The sequence below is a fragment of the Numida meleagris genome, chromosome 4 (genome assembly GCF_002078875.1).
Source record: "Numida meleagris isolate 19003 breed g44 Domestic line chromosome 4, NumMel1.0, whole genome shotgun sequence".
NCBI lineage: Eukaryota > Metazoa > Chordata > Aves > Galliformes > Numididae > Numida > Numida meleagris.
This window is the reverse complement of record NC_034412.1, coordinates 37,017,312-37,043,066: the sequence shown is the minus strand read 5'-3', so window position 1 is coordinate 37,043,066 and position 25,755 is coordinate 37,017,312. Positions and strand designations below refer to the sequence as shown.

General features: G+C 40.2%; 1 protein-coding gene across 2 annotated transcripts in view; it reads left to right on the top strand.

Annotated features, from left to right (window-relative positions):
- The window catches only part of NR3C2 (nuclear receptor subfamily 3 group C member 2), a 199,315-nt gene that overhangs the window by 124,153 nt on the left and 49,407 nt on the right, over positions 1 to 25,755 (top strand). For both annotated transcript variants that reach the window (XM_021396391.1, XM_021396390.1), the window contains exon 4: positions 19,887 to 20,003. In XM_021396391.1, the coding sequence (XP_021252066.1) occupies positions 19,887 to 20,003 (117 nt within the window). The remainder of the gene's footprint in view (positions 1 to 19,886; positions 20,004 to 25,755) is intronic.

The following is a 25,755-nucleotide window of genomic DNA, read 5'->3' as shown; positions in this document are numbered from 1 at the left end:
TTATTACAGTTTTTCAAGTAACAGTAAGACATTATCCCTGCGGTGAGGGCATCATATTTCTGAATGAAACTGTCCATCAGATTGATGTGTCTGTATACAAGGTACATACTGTCAGGTAGTTGAATTCCAGATATTCAAGTGTTTTATAGAACCTTAAGAACTAGAAATGATATTTAATATTCTCATACTTCTGCAGTGTCATCTTGCAGGTACTCTGTGCTGAATGTAGGGCAGCAGGCAGTCTGTCAAATACAGTAGATATGTGTGGCACACACAATTACAAGAAAATTTTCGTGCAGCAGCATAGCATACAGCTTTATAAAATAGGATGTTGGGAGATAGTGATCACTCTGAGCTGCATCTTTCCTTCTTGCACTTCTATTTTGCAAAATAAAAATAAAAATTAAAAAAATCCCATGGAAGAAGTCTAGAAAGAATGCCCACCAGTTATTCCGCATTAATTATTCATTCACAGCCGGAAGAGGAAATATGGCAAGGAGATCTTTGTCTGTTTAATAATAAAAGATCATTCATGGAAAGGGTGGGTATGAAAAAGTGAAGGACATAAAAGCACAAGCAAAGCATATGTACTAGTACATGCTCAAATAGTTTTGTGATAAGACAGGGCAGGTTTTTTGAACAGTATTTGGAGCTGCTTGCTTACTTCAGCATCCTCTTTTCCATAGGGTTAGAAAATGTTACAGAAATAGAGAACCAAATGATAACATCATGTGTCTGACTTTCATTTCAGCTCTTCCTATTACTATTCTCTCACTTAGTATATTTTTAATTGCCATTCTACTAAAAATTGGTGGTAATATTTGCTACTTCACAAATTCTTTCGATACTTGAAGTCTTCGGTAAAAAATTCTTCATGCAAGAACAGTAAGCCACCAAGAAAGAAAATGTTGTGTGTTTCTACAAGGAAAGTGCCTGCTTAGATTCAGCAGATAAAGACAGAGCTGAAGTATTACTTTATGATACAGGCTGAAGTCTTAAAGCCATAATCTAAAATCAGTACGTATGTGAATTTCAAGGAAGGCATGAAGGTTGTTTGTCAGCTGAAGAAGTGAGGGATATTCTTAATGTTAAACTATTTCCACCCAGATGTGGGACAAATTAAGATGTCATCGAAAGCCAGACAAAGGAGATTGGCCTCTGTAATCGAGAAAGGGGACACAGAACAGGACACAGGAAAATGTTTCCCCATCTCCCACGTTTCTCCTGGAGATGGAGGTGACTTCTTAAAGTGAGCCTTGATGATGCCAACTAAAAGGAAGATTAGGTTTAAAGTAGGAGGAAAATTCTTGTTCAGAAAAGCTCCTGGTGTTTGAACTCATCACAGAAGGTGCTGGCATTGTGTGTGTTTTACTTGTGGTTTTTCTCCTATGCTTTTTACCATTTTCTCTGCACGTTTCCTCAGCTTTCTGGCTTGAAGGGTCTAGTAGGAGAAAGGTTTACAAATAGCAAACCCATCTGAGAATGTGAGGAATATGTGTGATAAGCCAGGCACTGCCAAAATTCAGTCTGAGGGACACAGGGAGCCATGTGGCTGGATCTGCAAAGTGGTAAAAATAGCAAACCTGTCTCCAAAAGAGGGCAGTCGAAAAGAATTTGGAGGACAGTATCATCTGCAGCAGTGCAACAGCTATTTTGTGGCATGTTTTAGTAGACTGCTCATAAACTTGGTGATGACTGAAGTCAATCTGTTGCTTCCCTTTCTTTCTTTAAAATGTGAACTTTTTCTCTCTTAATATATGCACTGCAGATACTGTGTTTATTCACTGTTTGGTCAGGTTTATTTTTTTTCCTTTTTTTTTTTCACAGTGTGTAAGCAATACTGTACCTTCTGTTTGCTGGGAACCCATGGCCCTCAACAGAACTGTGGCTTTTCAGTGCTTGATTAGCTGGGTTAATTTCATTTTGCACTACTAAAACTAATGGCCATTTACAAGTGCCAGAAGCCCTCTGCTGTGGTTTTCTCCTCGTGCCTGACTGTATTTGTGAGCAGTGCATTAATCCCAGCTCTCTGTCATGCTTTATGGCTCAATTATAGGGGTGAACTGACCACTTCCTACCAACAAGGAGAGGCAGAGGTCAGCAATTCCAGGTCAAGCAGAGAAAGCCTCTCTTCTAGCTTATCTGAAACCCACCACTGGCTCAGAAAAACGTCTGTCTGCCCCCAGTTCTTGGGCACCAACATGTGTCCTTTCTACCACAGAACGTGAATGCTTATCTTAACGTTCATCTGTGTAGTTCAGTCTGTGTCACAGGTGTACCCAGTTGAAACAACGAAAACCACTGAGCCAGTTAGCTAATTAAGTCAATGTAATTGTATGTGTGGGAGGGCATTGTTGGGTTTGGCACAGTCTGTTTTAGGAGCATGTAGTTACAGACATAAGGGGGCTGTGATGTATGGCTGCCTTACTGGAGCACCCCAGACAAAACATTTCTGTAATAATTCAGGATTCCCTATCCTTTCTGGGCATCATGAGCTCTGCACGAGGAAATCACACTAGCAGCCACCATGGTGGCCTGGCTGGCCACTGAGCACCCAGGCCAAGGCAGGCAGAAGCTGTCCCCTGCACAAACAGGCCAGGCAGCACTGACTGGATTCCTCAGCAGCTGTTCGGTGTGCCTCCCATCGCCCCTTGTCAGGAAATGTGAGGGTGATGGGGAGAGGCTGAGGAGACTTGGAAGAAGGAGTGCTTGAGACTGGAAGCCTCCTTTCTTCCTACCACAAAGCTTTGGGGAGGCAGAGAATTTAAATGAAAATGCACTGCTGTCACCATTTTCTGAGGTAAATATTTACTCCTGAATAAGAGCTGCGGGTTGTGAGGGAACGTGCTAGGTGCTGTGGAAGTGCTGCGATGTCTTCTGCTGTCCCATGCTGGAACACACTGGCCGAAGAGGGAGAAGTGAAATGGTGCATGTTAGATGTCCTTCTGATGGTGTGGTACTTGACTGGTCACTCTCAGGTGATGTGGCCATCTGCTAATAGCCAGTGTGTTTGGAGAGTCTTTCTTGCTTCCATCAGCCTCTGTGGCTGCCAACAGCCATTTTTCCCATGCCTGCAGAGAACAGCAGAGGTGGCACCAGGCTGGCTTCATGCTCACCTGCCAAGACAGCCTCCATAGATGAGGGCTCAGGGACTGAGACAGCTCATGGGCAGAGTTGGAGTTTCAGGTCAGGCTCAGTGCATTAATAGAGGCTTTTGATATGTTTGACCTTGTTCTGTTTTGGCTTTATAGAGATGGCAGTTCCATCTTAGAATTCCTGGGCTCCACTTTAACCATGTAGAGAGAGAGATTCTCTTGACTTTGTGTCCCCAAGTAATTTTCTTCTCCCCTGCTTCTGTTTGTCTGGTTACCAACTGTCTGTGTTCCCTGCCCCTTTGGCTTCTGGCCAGCACATGCCTCTGTACCATATTTTTCCCCCTTTAAACTTGTCCTTTAGTCAACAGCTCCTGCGCTGTCAGACTCTCCTGGCCGTTCTCCGCTGTCCCACTGCCTCCACCTCCGTCATCCCTCTGCTGGCATCAGTTTTTGGGGAGCTTCTTTCCTCCTAAGTCTATTAACTCCCCATTCTCCTGTCCTCACTACTCATCAAACTCTTGGTCAATCTCTTTGCTCTTGAAACCTGTGCCTTGCTCCCCGTCCCTCTGAGCTGTGCCACATACTGAGACTGTGATGGAGATTTTCTGCATGGAGTCCCCATGCCAAGGCATTGCCTTGTAGAGAGAGCTGGAGCATGAGCTCTGCTCAGACCTTCTGCCCTGATCCATGCTCTTTGCAGAAGGAAACTTTGGAGGTTGGCAGACGGTCTTCACCAGAACCTTTGAGAATCATATCACGTACAAACTGCAACTTTTCGGTGCTTTATACTGTGATCTGTTTTAATTTTAAGTGATAATGTATGAGATGGCAAAAGGCACATCTGTGGTATCAGAGCAGTGATGCTTCAAAGGGCCTGTCTCAAAGTGTGAAGGCTCTTGAGTTTCTCAAATATGTCTTTGAAAAATGTAACACCAGGAAAAACCAGCATGTTTCTCCCTACCCTTATTCACGAACTTAGTTTGCACTAAGCTTAGTACTTCTAGCTGATACTTTCTTACACTTACAAAATAAAATTCAGCCTGAGGCAGACATCCAGCATTGAAAATTTCAGCCCTGTTACTGTGTGGTGAAGTTATAAGCAATAGAAAATGAGGTCTTAAAATCAGAAGTGTCAGGCAACCTTAACTATATGTAGTCCTATAAGACCCACTGATGATAATCTGTTTTTTTACAAATTTCATCCAATTTGCAGATTCATTCTGACATATACTATACAAAGAAAAGGGAAAAAAAAGTCCCTGGAGTAGGGCTCTCAGGCTTATAGATACCACCTTACAAGTAGTGAAAGCAATGTTCAACCATGCAGTCGTTTTACCTTCTGCCAAACCTTTAAAACTGTACTGCAGAAAGTCCATAAAAAATAGTAATATAAAATCAAGGCACTGAGGCTGAGAGCTGTTGACTTTGTGCCAGTTCTTATCTCATTCTCATAAATCTAAATGTAGGTTCCAGGTAAATGTTGAATTATAAAAATATTGCAGAAATTGTAACAAAGCTTGCGTAAACAAAAGCCTGGGTTAGCATTCCATTCAGATTTGCATATCTAACAACTTTAGTAATAAATGTGGACTTCCCAGTAAACACTGTAAACTTCTGCCTTGTTCCAGGTCTCCCTCTTCCATAGTTTTTCTCCCAGTTATGAGCTAAAATCTGTCCAGGGCATTTGTCCAGACTGGAACCCTAAAATTTGATTATTTGAAGTGCCAACAAGAAAGGATGTTAAGCACAATCAGGGTGATGAGGACTGGGTTTGGGAGGGCACACGGTTACCCTTGAGAGATCCCACTTGTGGGAGGCTGAGCCTGTAAATGCAGGAGATGGGGAATCCTATGTGCCCAGGCATTCCTGTTGGCCTAGCATGTTGTCTAGGGATTAGATAGCAAGCTGCATCCAAGTAGAGCTTGTTTTCAGGCTTCCTGCAGCTGGGGCTTGGGGTGTTTTTGTTGAGATTACATGCGAAACCCGTGTGGACGGTAATCACCCGTTCCCTTGATCAGCCTCTGACAGTGTCTACATGACTTTTAAAGTGTCTTTCAGTAGAGCCCTGCTGACAGCTCTACAGTTATATAAAATGTTGCCTTTCTAAAAATCACTTCCCAGCAATGCCAGCGTGTGAAGAGCTAGGAGAATCCAGTTTCTTTCCTGCTGGGATATCGTTCTTCATTTTTCAGAACTGTTCCAGCTCATTTACGTGGTGTGGGGAAAAAGCATTTGCTTACTTGTTACGTCCTTTACCTTGATCCTTGACAGGAGGGCTTGATGCTTTACGTCGGGGACAAAGACTACTAAGACATACGTGAATAACTCTGTTCATTTTGCAAAGTCCTATTGTCTCACAGAAAAATAAACTTTGTACATGTGAATGAGTATTTCCACTACCAGAGATAAAACAGAAAATCACAAGTAGTATAACCTCCTTCTTTTATGGTAATTGCTAGGCATAATTCATTCTTGGGATGATTTCAATGGTATGTAACCTCTTTTTTTTTTTTTTTTCCTTTGCTTAATCTCATTTTCTACATCAGGTCAAAATCTTCGTGTACTCTTTATTCTTAAAACTAGGCACATGCTTAAGTACCCAAGGCGTAAGTGTTTAAGGCATGTGACTGAAGACTTGAACTAGGCTGTTATCATTTCCCATCTTCAGTTATCAGAGAAGTTACAGATTGGTAAAGGACTACTTTAAATTTTCTTGGTAAATCACTCCCTCCAGCTTCTAATCATTTCTGTTCCACTTCTCTGGACTTCCTCCAGTTGTTTATATCTTCCAGTAATGAAGTGCCTGAACTGCATACAATATTCCAGGTGTGGCTGCCGAAGAAATACGTAAAGACAGCTCTGCCGTGCCAACCTACCCTGTTGTGTAATGCTCCTACAGAAGGAACCAGAGATGTTACTGGTGTTTTGTTCTCCTCTGCTACATTACTTCTTACATCTAAATTGTCCTGTTATCTAGATGTCTCTTGACATTACTGCTTTCCAAATTTTGCTTTATTGTTCACTGTTTACTTTGAATTACTCCCTTAGTGCATGCAGTAGCATTCTTCTAACTGCAATTTTATTACTTGTTTCCTGTCTTTGCTTCTAATTTCTCTGTATCCTTTTGTATTATTTCTCTATCCACACTTAAGTTGATAATTCCTCCTTCTTTTTTCCTACTTACAGTGAAGAGATCAAAATAAGCAGTAGTCCCTCTGATACTCCACAGAATTATCTTCTCAGCATGATAAACTATTAGCATTTGGTGGTGTCTTATCCTCAGGAGGAGTTGGCTGTTGAGATTTGTAATGGCAGAACTGATATAGAGTCTTCTCATCAAGTAAATCTTGCCAAGTAGTAACAGTTAACTGCATTTTCAATTTCTTGCTTAATATGTAAACATCTTTTTCAGGTGAGGAGTTAGAGTTTAGTGGATGAGAAATGTAGGGGGTAAAATGAACAGGGCATTGTGCATTGATGAATAAATAAGATACACTCATGCAAAAAATGTATCTCCAACAGTATTTCCATATCTGTGTATATCATCCTCTAAAGTAAGCATTCCTGATCTTCTGGCTGGCTCAACATCTTCAGGGACTATTACCTTGGAAGTAACAGTGGTGCCAATGCTCCTAGGAGCAGAAAGAGGATGCTGTGCCCAGAGGGAACTGCCAACCAGCCCTATTTTTTCTACAGAGAAATAGCAGAGTTTTTACACTTATGGCCCGCTCTCCCCTTTTGCTTTGTGCAGACAATTACACTTGGGCAAATTAGAGATTAAGCACAGTCATTCCTGCCCTGCAGAGCCTTAAGCTTTCTTTGTATAGTTACAAGTGGGTTTGTATTCTTGGGATAATTTTAGCTCTGCATTACCACAAACTCTAACGCAGGAGAAAGCATGGACTTTCAAGCAGTCTAAGAAAGCTATGGGGCTGATGGTGCACCTCTTTCAGTGGCTGGAGAACCACAGTGGAGGCATCAACTAGTTGTGTGCCCTCCTAAACATCACCAGCGTGCTCCGCTTTCCAGGAGCATACACTTTCCTGTGTCCTCCTCAAACTCATGCTTCCTATGCTTCAAAGACATTACAAGTTTTAGCCTCCTACTGTGTTTGCCATGTTAGGCGCCCTGTGAGGTAAAATCAAGACCAGGGCATAGATGCTGTCTGGAAAAAAAAGAGTTTTCCCTGGTGTCACTGGCTGTGGTGTAGAGAGGTATTCTGCACCAGCGTCTCCAGACTTAGAAGGGTTGTCATGGCAGGATAAGTCAGCATCAAGTTATCTTTTTGTCACATCTATTCTGTTTCAAAAACTAGCTTACTTCTGTACTTCATCTTTTATTAGAACTGCTTTAACTTAGGTCTTCTGGTAACCAAAAGTCAGTTTTCCTCTTGGAAGACCCCAAAACCCAACAGTGACCAATCTTTCAATGTAATTCCTTAATTATTTCTGCATGTGAGTTTTGGCTGTGCTCCAACTTTTGAAATCATTATGCTGCTTTGGAGTGAAAATAAGTGGGACTGGATTAATACATTGTATGGAACATGGTGCCACACTTCATTATAATCCACTTATCAAAGTGGAAAAACCTTTTAGTACATAAAGTGCATCTGCTTTTAATTTTCATTTTGATCTTTGTGTGTTTTCAGATACAAGCATACCTTCTCAGATATACTGCCTGCACTGCTTCCTGTCAGTTTCAAAGTTACTTCTGAAGATGGCAAAATGGTGCTAGGAAACTCAGGTTGCGTTAGAAAAAGTAGAAGACTGGACTATGCAGTTGTAATTAGAAATTGACGTGGACTATATTACACTGAAATCTCGCATGAATAGAAAGTAGATCAGATTTTTGATGATAGTGACCTTTTCAAAACTTCCTTTTTTCATTCAAATTTTATCACCTTTGCTTTTAATGCATGCTTCTAGACAAGTGGAGTTTTGCCTTCAGTTATTATCATTCTTCAAAGATGCAGCAACTGCTTTTGATGCCAGTAGTGAAACCTACCATTTATTGCATATAAAAATACATTGTCAGCCAAGTGAAACTGAGGTAAGCCTGCACAAAGGCTTTGTACTAAATGACCACCACCCTAAATCATTCTCTGTTGACCTCACTTATGGGCTTGATAACATGGTTATTGCTGAAAAGAGATTTGATTTTGGCAAAATCGAACCTTTATCTCATTGTAATAAGAAAATTGCTGTGTTTCATTAAGGTTAACCCAAAGGATTTTCATGCCATTCATACTCCTCTTGTAAGCAATGACATTTTGGCTCACGTGAGTTTTTATTAAATAGCTGCTTGCAAGAAACTAAAATTAATTCAATCTGCTTAGCACTCTCAGAATTTTAATTATGGAAATTGAATTAGAACTGTAGAAGTCTGTGTTCAGACATGTTCTGTGTGAGATTAAATGTGAATATACTGACAAGTTTTTTATTTTTTGTTAAATATGAATGCGAGGGGTGAGAATATATACCATGAAGGAGCAGTTACCCTATTTCAGAGGTGAATTCTTGGGTATAAATTAAATCATAATTGGTCTTCAGTTTTTACTAAGCAAAATAAATTTTGCAACAGCAATTATGTCAATTAGGCAGAATGATCTTTGAAAGTAGAATGGAATAATTCAGTTTGTGCCTTGGTGATTCTGTAATTATACCCAGGGATGCCTTTTTCTGGTTGTTCTAGGTCTCTGTTGTGTTTTGTTTTCAGAGGCCACTATCTTTTGTGCTGAAATGCCGTACTTGTTTTTACCTAAATATCCATTTTCTTATAGTGCAGGAAGGGCACAATCCCTTTTAAGTCCCATGCCAGAAGGCATGCAATTTGTCTGAAAAATTTGGTATGCTTTAATAGATGACTCTTTTTTTCATTACCACTCAATGATGACTTCATAGGCATTAGAAATGTTGCAGCATGAGAATTTAGTTATCCGTGGTGTTAGTTGTTCAAGTCCTGGGATGATTGCCATGTAAAATGTATCTGGTTGCCTTGGCTGGGGGGCTCAGATCCAGTATGCCTGGCTGAATGGGACCGAGAACATCACGAGCAAGATGAAGGCAGCTGTGCTAAAGTTTGGGATAGCTGCAAAGCAAAGCTTTGTCTGTGTATTTGCTGATGAATTATTCTCACTCAGCCTCTTGGGTTGGGATGAATAAGCAGAGGGTGAAGCAGCAGTTTCCAGGGGCATGGGAGGATTGCCATGCTCCATTCAGAAGCTGCTTTTCAGGAGTTGTGAATGATGACTGCAGACAAGGCTGCCCGGCAAGCTTGACCTAAATTCAGGGGAGAGAGGCCTTGGACTCATGGCTGTCTGGTACAGCAGCATGGAAATCCTGCACTGGTTTCAGGAGGGGCATGCAGAGACTCAGTCATGTATGTGAAGATTGAAACAGGTATTGCAATCACTGTAATATCCTTTTTCCTACTTCATTTAACTTATTTTAGGTTATTACAGTATTTTAACTGACAATGTGCTGGGGAATCTCATTAAAATCAAGAGATCTTCTGATATTCCCTCATCTTCTTCCTTCCGATGGTTTCTTTGGATTTATCTGGGTGAACACTATGCTGAGGTTCCTGGTTATAATAAATACATGCATAGATAAATGAAGAACCTAAACAGATACACATTTACATATTTCAGAGGGGTAAAATGGGCTAAGTTCACTTCAGTGAGCATCTGATATTACTTTGGTCAGCATTTCTGTGTTTAGGATCTCGAGATTCTGCTAAAAGCTTCTGTTGTGATTGCCCTGTTTGCATCCTTCAAAAAATTACTAGTGACCAGAATTCTGGAGGAAAATATGTCAACATATGTGCAGACCGTATTTTTAAATTGATGCTATTATTCCTAATAATATTCAGTTTTATGGATTTAGCATATTTTCAATCTGAGCTGTAGTAAACTGTAAGAGAAAAATGAAAAATGGAAGAGAAAAATATGCTTTGAAGATAATGTGTCATTCACACGGAATAAAATTTATAATCTGCAGAATGTGCTGAATGCAAGAACATACAGACTTGAAGTTCAAATTATTTACCAAAAAAAAAAAAAGTTAGCAGTATTTTCACTGACATAAAGAGTTGGGCAAAAGTTTTACTGTGTGAAACAAGATACTTGTTTTCTACATCTTATAAAAGACCATGAATCTCATAGAGTGTGTCTGCCTAGCACTGCAAATTACAAAATGGTATTTACAAACCCAATATTAACACTGTGTACCTTGATTTCCCTTTCTGTCCTGTGAGAATACAAGATCTTTCTTAGTTTGCCTGCTTCAAATGATAACTACGACCACAGCAAGATACATGCCTGAGTTTATCAGCAGGATGGCAGGGCAGGCTAAGTAGTCTGAAGTAGACTCTCTCCATTTGTCTAACAGGCTTCTGCCATGTATACGCTTAAATCATGAATATTTTCAAATAAACATAATGCAAGAAGTATTTGTAGTACTTCCAGAACATGTCTTGTACATTGAAATTTTCCAGTAAGGTGCTTTACATTTTTCACTATGTCAGGAATGCCTTATCAGATTTTTTGCATGGGAAAGCAGAGGTAGGCATCATGCATGCAACATGATCTCTTGTAAATCTATCATGCATACTGCTCTGCAGATAACAGAATTTATAGACTTCAAAATTAGTCTGCATTTAAAATGTAAACCAAAATGAAAAATTTGGAACTTGCTGCAGAAGAAAATGCTGTGAAACATTAGATATCTGAGTTTGTCAAAACAATATCATTCAAAGCTCTAATTCTGACTTTTTGTCTTATTGTATTCAATGGAAAGGAAAATCAGAAACAATTGAACAGAAAACTGACTTCAAACAGAAGAAAATTATTTAACTCTCTTACAGATTATTTAGGTGTTTGTAGATGTTTTTCTTTGGTTTTCATCCTAACTGTATTTCCAATTCAGCGTGATTTCACTGAATCTGAAATGCTTTGCAAAAATCAGATCCTTGTCCCATGAAATGTATTTTCTCCTCTTCCCTTTCCATGCAATTTAGTATGATTCAACATTTCTTTGACTACATGAGAAATACCACATAGTCGAGGCAAGATTTAAACTTCCAGCATATTGAACCAAGAGCTTTGTTAGCTGCTCCGGCTCTCAGCAGGCCTCAGCTGTCCTCCTTGACCAACTGTTTGCTTGGTGCAAACTCTACCTCTGTTGTGGAGGTGAAAGTGGAACACTGAAGCTGGAGCCCCAGGGATGGTATCAGCTCAGGTTTTCTCCAGGGGTATATCTTGTACTGGTGGTTCAGTGCCCTGGGTAACAGGACAGCTGGATCCCGCAGGCACAGACTTTGAGAAGCTTTTCAGAATTGTGCAGCATGTTTTAAGCATGATGGAAGAAAAGACACGTGTCTCAAATATTAGATATTTATGTATATTTTCTTGCTCCCTTGTCTTGCTGTTCTTAATCAGTTTCATCCCTGCTGGATGGTTTCTGCCGCAGAGCACAGTGGCCTCTTTTAGGCTACATCCCATGTCCCTTGCCAAATTTCCTCTCTTCTTGATCCCTGTCATCGGTGCCCTTTCACTCTGCTTAAAATAGTGAGTGAGAACGATTTTTATAACTTCTCGTCTCCTTTGCCAGGATCACCAGACTGTACCAATTGTTTTTGTTAACCTGGTCTCAGCCCAGGGTGAAACCGGTTTTCAGCAGCAGACAGCAACTGTATTGAAGTGGGTAGATCACTGCAATATGCGCTCTTTGATGTGCATGGTGAGAGCAGTCCTGTGGCAATTTGAAAACTTTCACCTATCATATTTCCCAAGTTGTTGTATTAGCTATTCAGTGATGGCTAATTCTGGGCAAAGGGATTTAAAGTAGACATTTGTATGTAGTTATTAACGATAGGCAACTGTGATGCTATAAAAGAGCTAGAGGGGACACAGTGCTCCCTGCTCCACTTTCAGAAAGAAAGGGCATTGGCTTTAAATGCAGTCACCGTTGGTGGAAGCACTGGTACTTCATCTCTGCTTTCAAACTTCAGCTTTGGGGAGGAAATGTGGTAGTTCACGCACAGAGTATTTGATCATAATGCAATCCCCATCTAAGAACAACCTGCATCTCTTTCTCTGGGATATCTGGGAAGAATTACTAGCATGTATTTCAATTGGTAGCACATGTGACATGTTAATGAAAAATAACAGTTAAACACAAGGTTTAAAGTTTGTGGAAATTCAGAAAAAATACTGTGTTGTGGATGTTCATAGGCTGTCCTCACTATTAGAGCATCACACAAGTGCTGTGCCTGTGCCGCTAAGAGCCCTAACTGGGTTCTGTAGACCCTGCAGAGAACAATGCTGTTGAGACTGTGCTTTCATCCACATCCCATCTGGTGTTACATTGCTTTGTTTTGGTGTACAAAGTGAGCTGTAACCTTGCACAGAGGTGTAAAAGTGCCCAATGAGATAACCAGTTACTGGCTAAATGGAGGAAATGATGCATTTGCAAGTAAATGAAAAAAATGGAAGAAAAAGATGTAGAGCAGGAGAGGGGTAGAGCACTGTAGATGGAAGCAGAAGGAAGAAGGCCACGTTAAAAAAATAAATTTTACTGAAGGAAAGAAAAAAGTGGTAGGAGGAAGTAGAAAGAATTACAAAAGCATAACAAAAATCATAGATGAATTAATCCATTAATGTAAAAGACTAAAGAAGTCAAAAGATGCCTTGGGATCTGGAACTAGAGAAAGGTGATCAGGGGTGAGAAGCAAGCTGGAAATACCCTAAATGTGGGGAATATTTTTCCAAAAATCAAATTGTAATTATTTAAATTAATGGAGGGAAGCCTACAAATTCGTGCGTCAGAGAAAGATTTAGACTATACCTATGCAATAGTTGCTCTCTATAATAATTACAATACTAGATGAGTATTGTCTTCAGTACTTGACAGATAGGACCTTTACCTACAGCTGGAAATCCTGTGGTCCTGAATTGGTAGGGCCAGGTGAGTAGGGCTGAGGAGTGACAGAGGAGATGGACATGGAAGTGGGGCCGCATTTTTCAAATCCTCAGATTGATTGTCTAAAATACAAATCCTGAGTGTTTGCTATATAAAATGAAGAGTCAATATTCATTTTTAAGTTCTGTGCCTTATCTGTGGCATTTGTAAGCTGATTCCACGCTACTCATAAAGCATGACGACCCAATCTTGTTAGTTTACAGTGGTCAGGGTGAGCTGGTTAATGGGCAGTGCGTTCTGTCTGGCGCTGAGGCAGTGCCATGGATGCAGTGGGGAAGGGGCTGCGGGTGCACTGGGCCTGCAGCTCGGGAGCGACGGCCCTGATCTGCTTCCCAGGTTGTTCGAACCAGTTCAAGAGCAGTAAAACAAGGTTATGTAATTGACATGTGATGCAGCCTAAAATAGTGACTGCAAACATAGGCTGCTGTTGCTGGGCAGTTGTCAACCGCTAAAAAAAAAAAAACCCAACCCTTCAACTGTGTAACAAATGGACCTTTTAAATGAGAATGCGGTTCTGATTTCTGTTGACTAGCAAGTGTTTGGCTTTCTTTTTTTTAATTGCAAGGAACAGAGGCTCTGTGAAAACTGAGATTTTGAAAGAGATTCATCTTATCTTACTGAACATCCTGATTTGAGAGTTTGTATGTCAGACTGTGAAATAAAATTCTTAGATGTTACATGCAGTTTGTTTCCTGAAGGTGCAGTATAACTCCTGTGAGAATCCTTTTTTGTATGTGGGAAACAATTGTTTTAGCAGTAGTTCTATTTATATTCTGGTCTATAAAAAGATAGAAATTGTTTATTTTTATTAATTAGAAGAGCTTATGAGGTTTATGGTGGTTACATCAGTTTCACAAAATATGTGAAGGTCCCAGAGCTGGGTGAAAGGAGCACATCACGTACCTCAGAAAGCACAGAGGAGCAGCTGGGAAGTGCAGAATGTGTTGTAGGAAGCAGCCCCCTTCGTTAGGGCTATAGCAGCAAGCAGGAAATCCCAGCCCAAAGTTCTGTGTGCTGTGAACAACTCTGGCTGAGGTGAGAGGCATCTCTTCTTCTTGCTGATTTTCTGCAGCAGGTTTTCCTTGTGTTTCCTGCAGTAGGGGAAAAGTGCAGCCCCTGGCAGTGGTTGCAGTGGCCATGCTTGTGCCATCAGGGAGCTGGTGGGCAGAGGGGAGGGACAGAACAGAACAAGAAATAGGTCCCCGATTCCATAAAGGTTGTGGTGTATAGCCATAAAATCCAGATTTTTTTCTCCTCCCTGCCCTTGTGCTAAGGAAGCCAGGTAACAACACGCCTGCACCTGCTCAGCAGGCACTGGTCAGCACTCTCAGCCATAGGACTTCGATGTTCATCACTGTTGTTGTGGAGATGCACTTCCCATGTGCGGAATGCGGGGAGGGCCAGACCCTGCCTCTCACCCAGGGGCTCCGAAGGGGTCAGAGCGTTTGCGTGCAGCTCCAGCCAAAGGGGCTGCAGGTGAACGCTGGCCCCTCCAGCATCCGAGGAGGCTCAGCTGGGCTGACGTCTGTAGGAGCAGGCAGCTCTGCTCACAGTTTGATGAGTTAACATATTAATTCTCTTTTTGCAGAGAGAAGTTTGTGAATTTCACATGAGTTTTGATATGCTCTAGTGAGATGCTATTTTAAAAGTTGAGGTTTTTTTTTAAAGCTTGTTCTGCTTTGTTTGCTTCTTAGCTGCAGCTCTTGCTTTCTCACTTTCCTCTCCTATTGTGAAGCTTTCTCAATCACATCTTTGTTTGGGGCCCCAGAGCTCACTGCTGTCTCAGAGGCTGTGCCGGTGAGGCTTGTGGGCTTTTCCCTCACCTTGCCCAAGGGGATGCTGCATGGCTGCGTGGCTGCATCCGGGAACGGGGAGTGCTGCCCCACATGTAGAGGCATACGGCGGGGCTGCAGAAAAGCGCTGGGTGTCAGAGCAGAGCACAAGCATGAGTCAACAACGCCAGGCAATTGCCAGAAGACAGATTGGGTACAGGATTGTGTTAGCAGAGTGCTGTGTGCAAGGTGCGGGAAGTAACCAATTCATTGTGCTTAGCAGTGGTGGATCTCAGCAAGAAAAATGTGTCCGGTTTTGGGTGCTGTGTGTACGAAAGAAACCAGAGAAGAATAAGAGAAATGATGACAGATTTAGGAAACATGACCTGTGAGGGAAGATTGAGAGAACTAAATTTGTTTAGTCTAGCAAGGAGATGAGGAACATACATTTTTCGATAAGCATGAGATTGTTGTAGAGAAGGTGGCAGTCTATTATGCCGTGTATCTTGCGGGGAGTGCTAAAATCTCTTTCTGTTGCAAAATATTCCTCTTCATGTAAAATGTGAAGGGAAAAAAATAAAGCCTAAAGGCTAGCCAGGCACTGGCCTGATAACGTGCAATGTAGGGAAGCTGTGGAAAACCTTTCCTCAGACGGTTTGTTGGCAAATTTAGAGGGGTGAAAAAAAATCTGCATGAACTACGAAGCTAGCCTTATCTTGCTTCCATGAATGGCCTTGAATTAAACAGTGGTAGGAGAGGATCCAAAGCCTATGTTTTCTTTCTTCTTTCTTTCCTTTTTTCTTTCTTTTTTTTTTTTTTAACAATGTGTAACACTTGATCATAGTAGTTGCTACTTCAACAAGTGAGTTCCTGACTTAGACATTACAAAAAAATAAAAAAATAAAATAAAATGGAGAATGTGGAATATTTCACAAAGTTCTGTAATTTTCTCCTTTTGCCTTAGGCAGTAACAGAAATATTACTGGCAAGAAATATCTAGACCCCATTCCTACCGCAGACTTGAGAGCCTTGAAGTATCATGAGCATAACTGCGCTCTTCAGCCCAATGGACACGAGTGCAGCTGAGTGGGTCGGGGTCTGGGACTGGTTGGGCAATCATTGTGCTGGAGTTTTAGAATGGGGAGTGGCACAACTAATGCTGGAGGTTTCTGCTGCAGCCTCATTTGGACAGTAATTCATAAGCTAGATAAGAATTGCTTTTTTTCCTTCCCGCTATTCCTGCTGAACTTTGCTTGCTCAGGAAAATAAGAACAAAGATTTTATGAGTGCATCCTTTTTGTTTTATTGCATAATCCTATAAAATTAGAGAATTATAGTGTTTTAACTGCTTTTCAGTTCTCTCCCTTATTAAGTATTTTGGAGCATACTTTAGTATGTGTCATTCTGTAGTGCATGAAAAGTGCAAACTCAAATATTCTTTTAGCTCAACCATGGCAATGACAGAGTTTTATGGCCTCTTAGTATGTAGCATTGTAGTTTGTATTAATTACTTATTTTGAGCAGAAAACTTTCCTGGCATCCTTTGTTACTCTGTATTATAGATGGAACAGGAATTACTTTGTATAAATGCAGTTAGTAAGGGCACATATAAAAATTGCTTTCATCTTAATGCATTAGCATATATGAGATGAGTATTTGATATTCCCTCTGTCACTTTCCAGCCCACTTGTAGGTGATTAAACTGGATAAAAAGAATAACTGGGTTAAGCTAAGCACAGATATGCTTCTTGAAAAGGTTAGAGGTCTAGCCACTGCAAGCCTCCTTGCAGGATGATCTCTATCACCTCATTGAGATCTGAAGAGCCCCAGAGGTCTTGAGAGAGTCACATCAGTCTCAGATGTATAGGTTTTTGGGTTGATTTTGAAGTTTAAGGGCATGAGTGAGGATCATGCTACACAAATGGAAGAGTCTGATTCATTATGAGAGCCTTTGCATTGCTAACTTACTTTACAAAATCAGTTTTATTTCGAACATGTCATTTGTCTCATAATAGATGATACAACAGATTTGTAACTGAAAATTTCTTCTTTAGTATTTGATAGCTATGCTATATATAGTCTGCTCAACTGCTGATTTCTTCTGTTGTTCAAGAGTTTTCAAGTTATTTTCATTAATGGAAGTTTTAAGGTGGCTGTGGTTATTTGATTTTTTTTTAAGAAAGTAAAATTTGACAATCTCTTTGATTTACAGAAGACATTTGCTTAATGGAAAACTTCTCCCTTGCTTACTAGAACTACTTACAGATTTTGTACCATATGTTAGTATTTGGAGATGTACGATTCAAAAAATGATGAACCTTTACAAAGTTATGCTTTTCCAGAACTATTCGATTGGCTATAAAGTAATAATTTCAAGCTACCTAAACCATTTGAAGGGTGACTTTTGGAAGTACTCTGCTGAAGTAGGAGGATTTCTTATGAAGTCACTGTGTGACAGTGATCGAGTCGAAAAAAAGTTTCTACAATATTTACGAATGTGACCCAAGTAATTATCGTGGAGTACATAGATGTTAACCTCTTTCTATTAATGCCATTAGCTTTTGAAAGCAGTACTGAAAAATATTGACTTAACAGGTGTACAATTTCATAGAACAAACTGCCTTCAGGGAAATTCTGCAATGGGGTTCATTTCACAGCATTAAAGCTGACTTGTCATATTAATAGCCTGCACCCGCCTGTGAAAGACTAAAAATGGTACTGCAGTACTCTGTGATGTACAAAGGACATTGTATGAGCACTGAACAGTCGTACTTGGATTCATTGCAGAGAACACCAATTTTTTCCTTCGCTCCACAAAAATCCAGATACCAATGTCTGTAAAGGTATATAAACCATCTTCAGTCTGTACGTCATTATTTTAAACACTTCTGTTTTCCACTTCAATTTCACTTTCATGCTGCTGCTTCTTTAGATGTGTTCAGTACAGGGCAAAAATGCAAATAGGAATTAAGTACATACACAAAAGATGAATCTGGTTTTTGTACAGATCACTCCATACAACTAACATTATGTGATAAACAGGTTTTCATTCTGCGATTAGCTGAGAATTTTATCTTTTTGTTGTTTGTAGTAGGCCTTATTAAAGATCAGCTCGTGGACATTGATGCTGTCGCTATGTTATTGTTCATCTTGTACTTGTCTGGCATAACTTCATGAAATTCATGAATTCTCTTGCCCAACTTCTATTGTTATATAAGCAGGGTCGCAGTGCTGGGTAAAATCCCTCAATAAAAGCTGTAATTTGCCATTCTGCTTAGTGGTTAGACCTCTGCAGCATTAATTAGATGACGGTATCTTTGTGGTGTAGCAGTAACACACTGTTTACTCCAATAGGATTGAACCAATCCTTGTGTGACATGTTCAGTGAAGAGATGCAAGAAACAGCCCAAACTTCAGTTCTGTGTCTGAATAGGTAACATTGGCTAAGGATGAAAGAAAGGAAGTCAGATATGGGCATACAAAATTACTTATCTGAAGTTTTAAGGCAAATTCCTGAAAGAACCCAAAATAGAAGCCAGGTCTCCTGTGTCTCGTGAATATTCTCTTTGACTTTCCCCGAGGAGGCATTTGTGCATTGTGGAAAATATCTTGGCAGAATATCTTAGACCTCTTGTTCTGCAGCAGCTCTGTCCCCTTCTTGAGCCTGTACCTTTGCTCCCATTGCACTCTCCAGCTGCCTAAGCATCAAATCATGGCTCTGCTTCTGGGCCTTGCCAGGTGTTTCCTCCCCTCCCAGCCTCCACTGCTTGCTTCAGTTTTTGGTGTCAACAATAATGTTGCTTGTCCAGTTCTTGGTTTTCCTGACGTCTCATCTCCTTCATTGGCAACCAGCTTAGGAGTGTCTCAGCTGCTAGTTGGCATTAGTGCAGTTGAAATCCTATCTTTTTTTCCTTGTTTCAGACATCTTTGTTATTAACTTGCATTTAGTTTACAGAGTAATAAGTTTGTTTTATTCCTCTTAAATGCCTCTCCCTGAGGCTTGGTAGTTCTTACAGTGCCATCTATGTAAACCTGCAGCACACTGTTGTATTTTACACTGCACTATTTTCTCCAGTTTTGGATGCTGGCAAATCCTGCAGCATTGTACTTCTGCGAGCTGTGTCCTTCCCTTTGTCCTTCCTCTGGAAACCCTTTGTATGGGTTTTTGCCTCATCTCCCACAAACTGGTTGTGGCCTCCCCAGGTCCTGGCGGCCACCCGTTGTTTCAGGCAGCTCATAAAATCTTCCTCTTTTCATTTCCTGTCATGCTGAACTAACCCCTTGTGGCTTCCTTTCTCCCACATTCAGTTCAAGCACCTTAATTGAGAAGTCCACATGGTAGTGCCATTGTCTGACAAACTGCATCCAATGGCTCTACTTAAAATCCTCCCACAAAGCAAAAATTGAATCTTCAAGTTGTTAAATGCCAGCCTGTTTTCCTTCTTGCACATACATTTCCCTTCTTACAAATGTTGTGTGTTATGTACCTGCTGTCTCTTTATGAGCGCTTCTGGGGGGCTTTATGGAACTGAAGTAACATGTTACGATTTAAGCTTTCTTTGGTAAAGATTCAGAATTCTGCTGCGTAAAAGGTATTAAATCAGCACTCAGTGAACTGCGTAAAGAGAATGGAGTATATCTGGAAACTTCACCTCTACTTTTAATTCCTGCTTTAGGTTGTGAACTTCTTTAGCATTGAGACTAGCCCTTGGTTTTGTACCGAAATTAAGTGTTGTCATGCTGATTTGTGGTACTGCACATGTAAGGATATTTGAAAAATCTCATATCAATCATTTGTTGCATGGACTAAAAGAAAAAAAAAAAAAAAGGAAGTGAAGTCCTGCTTTCCCAAATTAAAAAGAAGAGAAGCTCCTAGTAAGGCCTGTGGCAAATTACCAAGGTTATTGGGAAGGCTGAAGAATGGGATTGGGAATTTTTGCATTAATAAGAACCCAAAATGACTGCAAAATGAGACAAAAAGAAATTGGAATTATTTAAATACATAGTCTAATAATGCATTTTGGTTTTGGTTCATTCAGGACAGCATAATTATCTGTGTGCGGGAAGGAATGACTGCATAATTGATAAGATTCGGAGGAAGAACTGCCCAGCCTGTCGATTACAGAAATGTCTGCAAGCTGGAATGAATCTGGGAGGTAAGTAGAATATTAATAGTTTGGTCTCTTAATTTGATTAGGCAAAAATATTGGAAATGTGCAGCCTTTTTATAGTTCTGACAGCTGCACAATCTCAGAAGTTTAAGGTGGAATTATCCTGAAAAAGTGCTTAATAGCTAATAAACTCTATTGTCATTCTAAATCAGCTTTTGGAGATATGTATTTTATGGCTCAGAAAAAATGAAAAGTGGGTGTTCTATGATGACAGTAATTTTCCTGGAATCTCATATAGGTAAAAATGTTAAGGCTTCAAAGTGTGCATAATTTTTTTGGTGATAAGTATTCTGTAGAATACTGAGAAATGTTTTTATGCCATCATGAAAAGCAAATGTACACACAGTGAAATCTCTTAGCTTTATTTGTTGTTGCTTATTTAACATTTATATTGATTTATTTCTGCAACTGTATGTATATGGAGTTATTTTGATGATGTTACTCTGTCATTCATACACTCATAACAAAAAGGCAAAAACTTTTCTTAATAGTTATCAAAAGTATTTTAAAAACTGTATTTTAACGAAACGTATAATAGCTTTTTCATTGTTTTAATTCTTCAGTTACAACATCTACATAATTCTGGCTGTGCTTCAGTAGGTATCGTGTTACGAGTCATCTCTCTGAGCAAATTGTATTATAAATCACTTCTTCCCCCCAGCTCTCAGTTTTATTGTAGTGTCTATGACTGGGGCTTTTGGTACTGCTACAGGCCCTTTCCCTGATGCAGGGAGTGACTCTTTCCTTAGAATGTTTTCACTGTTCCAGAAAATTTTAATGTGGTCACATAATTCCTGCAAATTGTTTCCTCTATCTCAATTTGTTTTTTATCTACCTGGACTTATTCTCGTAGTAGTTTAGTTCTATAGACACATTTAGCTGCTTGTCGTTAATAGGATCTATGCAAACTTCAGGTTCCTGTCTGCTGCCTGATACTTTTTCTATCTCTCCAGCCTTTTCTGCCCCATCGCTTGGCAGAAATGCTCAAGGAAGACATTCCTCACTTTTCTGGGAGAGTGACCTCACATTTTTTCCCCCATTAGGACCTCTCTCACATCCTCTTCCAATTTTGACATGCTGCATTAACCCCTACGCCCCTTGTTTCTGTTTTCCTAAAGAGAACAGGTCTAAATCATGGCATCCTGGGAGCTGACATCTCCCCTGATTTTGGTCTACTCTGTTGAATCTAGCAAGGGAAGCAGACCAGCAGCTTTGTTTGATGAAGCAGGGGCTCACTGGTAGCAGCAGCTTCTTCTTCAAAGAAAGGAGCTCCTAGTCTGAAAATGTGTGTGGAGCAGGAAGCTCAGATCTCTGGATTGCTAAAAATTTTGCTGCAGTACGCATGCAGTTCGTGAGCTTCTCCTTTGCTGCATCCTGCACAGTGCAAACAGAGCTCCTGCAAGCAACCTTCTTTGACAAGCATATGTCCTTAGTATTCTAGCAAAGTATAGGACTACCATCCTGCTTGATAACCTTCTAAAGTAGCAACACATGATTTGTCTCCAGTGTCATAAGTTCATCTCTGACGTTTCCTGAAATGCTTCAAACTGTGTTCACACAAAGTCATCTACAAAAAAAAAAAAAAAAACAAGATTGGAGGGAAGCTTAGCTAGGATTGCAGTTTCCACTCACCAGAGTGCTGTTATTAAGAAATGCATTGAAAAATCTTTCTTTGCATTAAATTTTGGTAGTCTCCTGGAATTTGTTTGCAAATAGTGATCTTTGTTTAATGACCTGGAAGGCAGGACCTACCTCTTCAATACAGTTGTAGAGGCATGAAGTTGAGCGTTGCGATTTAGCTGTTCTGGTGATTTTCTTCTCTTAGAGAAAGTAAGATCATAGCATCATAGAATGGCTTGGGTTGGAAGGGACCTCGAAGATCGTCTAGTTCCAACCTCCCTGCTGTGAGCAGGATTGCCAGCCACTAGACCAGGCTGACCAGGACCCCATCAAGCCTGGCCTGGAACACCTCCAGGGATGGGGCATCCACAGCTTCTCTGGGCAGCCTGTTTCAGTCTTCACCACACTCTGAGTGAAGAATTTCTTCCTAACATCTAATGTAAGCCTCCCTTCTCTCAGGATATTTCCATTTGCCCTTGTTCTATCACTGTCTACCTTTATAAGAAGTCAGTCCGCCTCCTGCTTGTAAACTTCTTTCAAGAATTGGAAGATCACAGTAAGATCTCCCTGGGAGACCTCCCTCTCCCTGCTACCTAGCCTTCTTTTGATGCAGCCCAAGATACCACTGGCCTTTCAGGCTGCATGAATGCAATGCTGGCTCATGTGCAGTTTTTTGTTCATCAGGACCCTCAAGTCCTTCTTGATGAAATTATTGTTCCTGATTCAATCCTTTTGTGCCACATAAAGAAACTAAAAGATATAAAACAGTCCTTCCATTATTGCAGCAGAGTAGATAGTATGGAAACAGCTGTGGATGTAGATGCAGTATGGTGCCTTGTGCATGGCCCATTAGAGAAAGGCCAATTTGGAGTCAGTGCAGAGGACTTCCAGAGAGAATTAAGGTGCCTGCAGCCCAGAGACTGTATTTACCATTCAGAAGATCCCAGTGGCTGCCTAACTATGCTAACAGAGCTTTCAGTCTTTGAGATGTCCCAAGTCTTGCAAGAAATCTTAACAGACTCAGCAAATAATGGCTTTAAGCTTTCCTTTCCCAGTAGTGAACTTTGCATTGGGCGTCTTCAAAAGAGCAACATAGCATCTCAGATGTAATTTTGGAAACTTCTGTGTCCTATTGCAAGGGTTTCTGAGATGATGGAGTTCATCACGAAAAAGGATGTAGAAATGGCAAGAAGAGATATTAATGCATGTTTGAAATCAGTAATTTTGTTTTCATAGACGTTTGCAGGGTTAGATACTAAGTAACAATTTTCCATAATAAATGTGAATGTAAAGAGTATGTTCATATTATTATGAAGATACGTCATAGTTTGAAATTTCATCTACAGTCAGCTTAGTTTTGCCAGGAATATACTTTTTGACTTTTACCTTTTTCTAGCTTGGACTTACGAGCAAAATGTTCAAGTATTATGTTAGGCATTGTGAACAGTAAAGAGCTGAAGGAAAATGAATTTATAAATGCAATTTAGTTTAAATCCCACTTGCAGCATAGTACTCTCTATAGCTGAGTCACACTGCACGGTTCTGTGCTCTTTGTGCTGTAGATATAATTTAAGCTCTCACCCTCCAAATGGAAGCAAAGGTAAACACAAAAAACAAGCTGCAGTGAAGATACTTATGTGTTTAGTTCATGGGAAATATAGCAAGGTGATATGCAAAAAGGGCTCAGGGCTGAAGACTGGGCAAGTTGCTGAAGCTATGGATATTTCTTTTCTACTTGAACTTAATTATAGTGACTTATCCACTCACTCAAAAAACAACAACAGAAAAGGCACAACAGTTGATGCGGAAGAAATGTTGCTGTAGATAACAAGGTTCTTTCTCCCATGGGGCTGGAAAAGAAGTGAACTTTTTTTTTTGCGTCCCTCCCTTTCTGCAAGGAAGCTGCATCTCTGGGCTCTACATTTGTAATGTGAAAATTTCTGATTGTCTTCGTACTGTTACTGTGAAGATATTGATTTCTGTAGTGGAAATGGGAGATAAGAAGGATTTTTCCATGTTTTCCGCAACACGTTTTTGCTCAGTCCATGATTAATCTGCTCTTCTTTGTGTTTTGTTTTTTCTTTTGTTTATATTCTTTCTCATTTTTTAAAAAATGTTCCGTCTTCTGTTGGCTGTGTCAAAGTGCTCGTTTGTTTTGATCAGTTATCTCTGACTTCCCAGCATGCTGACAATTTTTTCCTGAAAAAAAATAATATTTGGATGTGTGGCAGCATGCCATGCTTTAAGCACCTTTTACAAAAATGCCTGTAATTCAGAAATACATCTATACCTTTTCAGCAATGCTCAACAAAATTAATGTTGCAGTTTTATTGTTTACCTTCTTCTTTTGTTTGTTGAAAAACTGTAGAGTTCTCAATGCTCTCATCATCTAATAGACTTTAGAGAATTATTCATCAAGCCAGTAACTAATTTACCTAATTACGTTCTTTTCTCAATTTTTATTTTGATTTTACAAGAAGCATCTGCAACCTGTAATTTCTGCAAAGCTGAGGTTGCCAAATATCAAATTAACTCATCCTCCTTGTTTCTAGAAAGTGTGCCTGTGCATTGCGCAGAGACGTAGCCCTTCAGCACACAGGACTCTACAACTTTTTTGGGAATCATAGTTTGTTTGTTGTGTTTAAAAATAAATAACAAAAAAACTCCAGTGCCATATGCTAGGCTTAATTATTGGAAGAGATTCAGAGTGAGCAACTGCACTAGGAAGGTATGCTGGCCCATTTTTGGTTTATGCTCTTTTCAAGATTCTTAATTAATTTTCAGTTAATTATGGACCAGAATGACTTCATGAGTTGTGAAGTTTCTTCCAGCATACACTGCAATCACATTTGTCGAGTCTCTCGCTTCCGCACAAGACATCTTCATTCTTCTCCCACCTCATGCTGCTGTTCTTTTGTCGTACCCATTGCATGGCAGCAGCAGGGGGGTCACACTCAGTACCCTTAGCCACACACAGGTGCTCAGTGTGGCTCCTCACACACCATCAGCTGCACACAGCAGCTAGGCAGCCAGAGGCTTGCAGCAGTGCCTGGGATGCTGTGTTTCAGCCAGGGTGGCACAGACCCCTCAGGTCTCACTTGTGCTGCACTCCATGCTCTGTGCTGAATCCTGAAGAAGGGAAATGCTTGGTTTGGGGTGGCTTGAGGGACTCCTGCTGCCACTGCGTCTCACTGGCAGGTTAGTTGTTGTCCCTCTGGTGCGACCTAGTGACCAAGCTTTTGTCCTGCTGCTGTGTGAGTACTGAAGGTCCCTCTTGTGCTGTATGATGTGTCATATGCTTAAAGGGCAAAAAAGGTCCTTAGAGAGCTGTGGGTGTAGGGCTGTGATCCTTTCCTGCTTCAGCTCCTGTACAGAGCAGTTCTAAGACTTATCAGCTATTCTTTCCTGCAACAGTAAGCAGCAGCTTGTTGAAGTACCCTTCAGATATTGTAGGGAAATAAAATAGATTTCACCTTGCAAATTGCATAGTTCATCACTCAGTCTGCAGAAACTGCTTGTGAAATGCGAGTCTTGGTTTTGCATACATTTACATGTGTAAGACACTTCATGTACAAGGTGCTGTGTGTGCTTGCGCATCTCCTTTTTTATACATTAAAGTATTCCAATAATCTGAAAAATAAATGAATCAGTAATAAGAGACAGCACTTCACCTTTTTGCCCAGTTTTCCATTTTCTGTTTAACAACTCATACTAGTAAGGATTTAAAATCGTGGTACTATTTTCAGTTACTGCAGCTTATGTGTTTATATTGTAATTTTTATATCTTTTCAAGAAAAAGAAATCAGAAAAGGAACATGAGTATAAAAAAAATCCCTGAAAACTAAGAAAATCTTAAATACAGTACTTCTTGGTGATGTAGAAAACAGAGGTTTTCTTTAAAAATGTCTACCATTTTACTACTAACCAGGATTTCATAAATTTGAAAGGAAAACAATGTGTATAAGAAACTGTAAAGCAATTTTGGGTATGATTTAATTTTGTATTTCATTTTAACTATTTTTAAATGCCAGTTAACTTTAACTGCATTGTTACTGGTGTTTATTATGTAGCATTTTCTTTTTAGGGAAACACAGCATTTTTTTTTTTACTTCAAAAT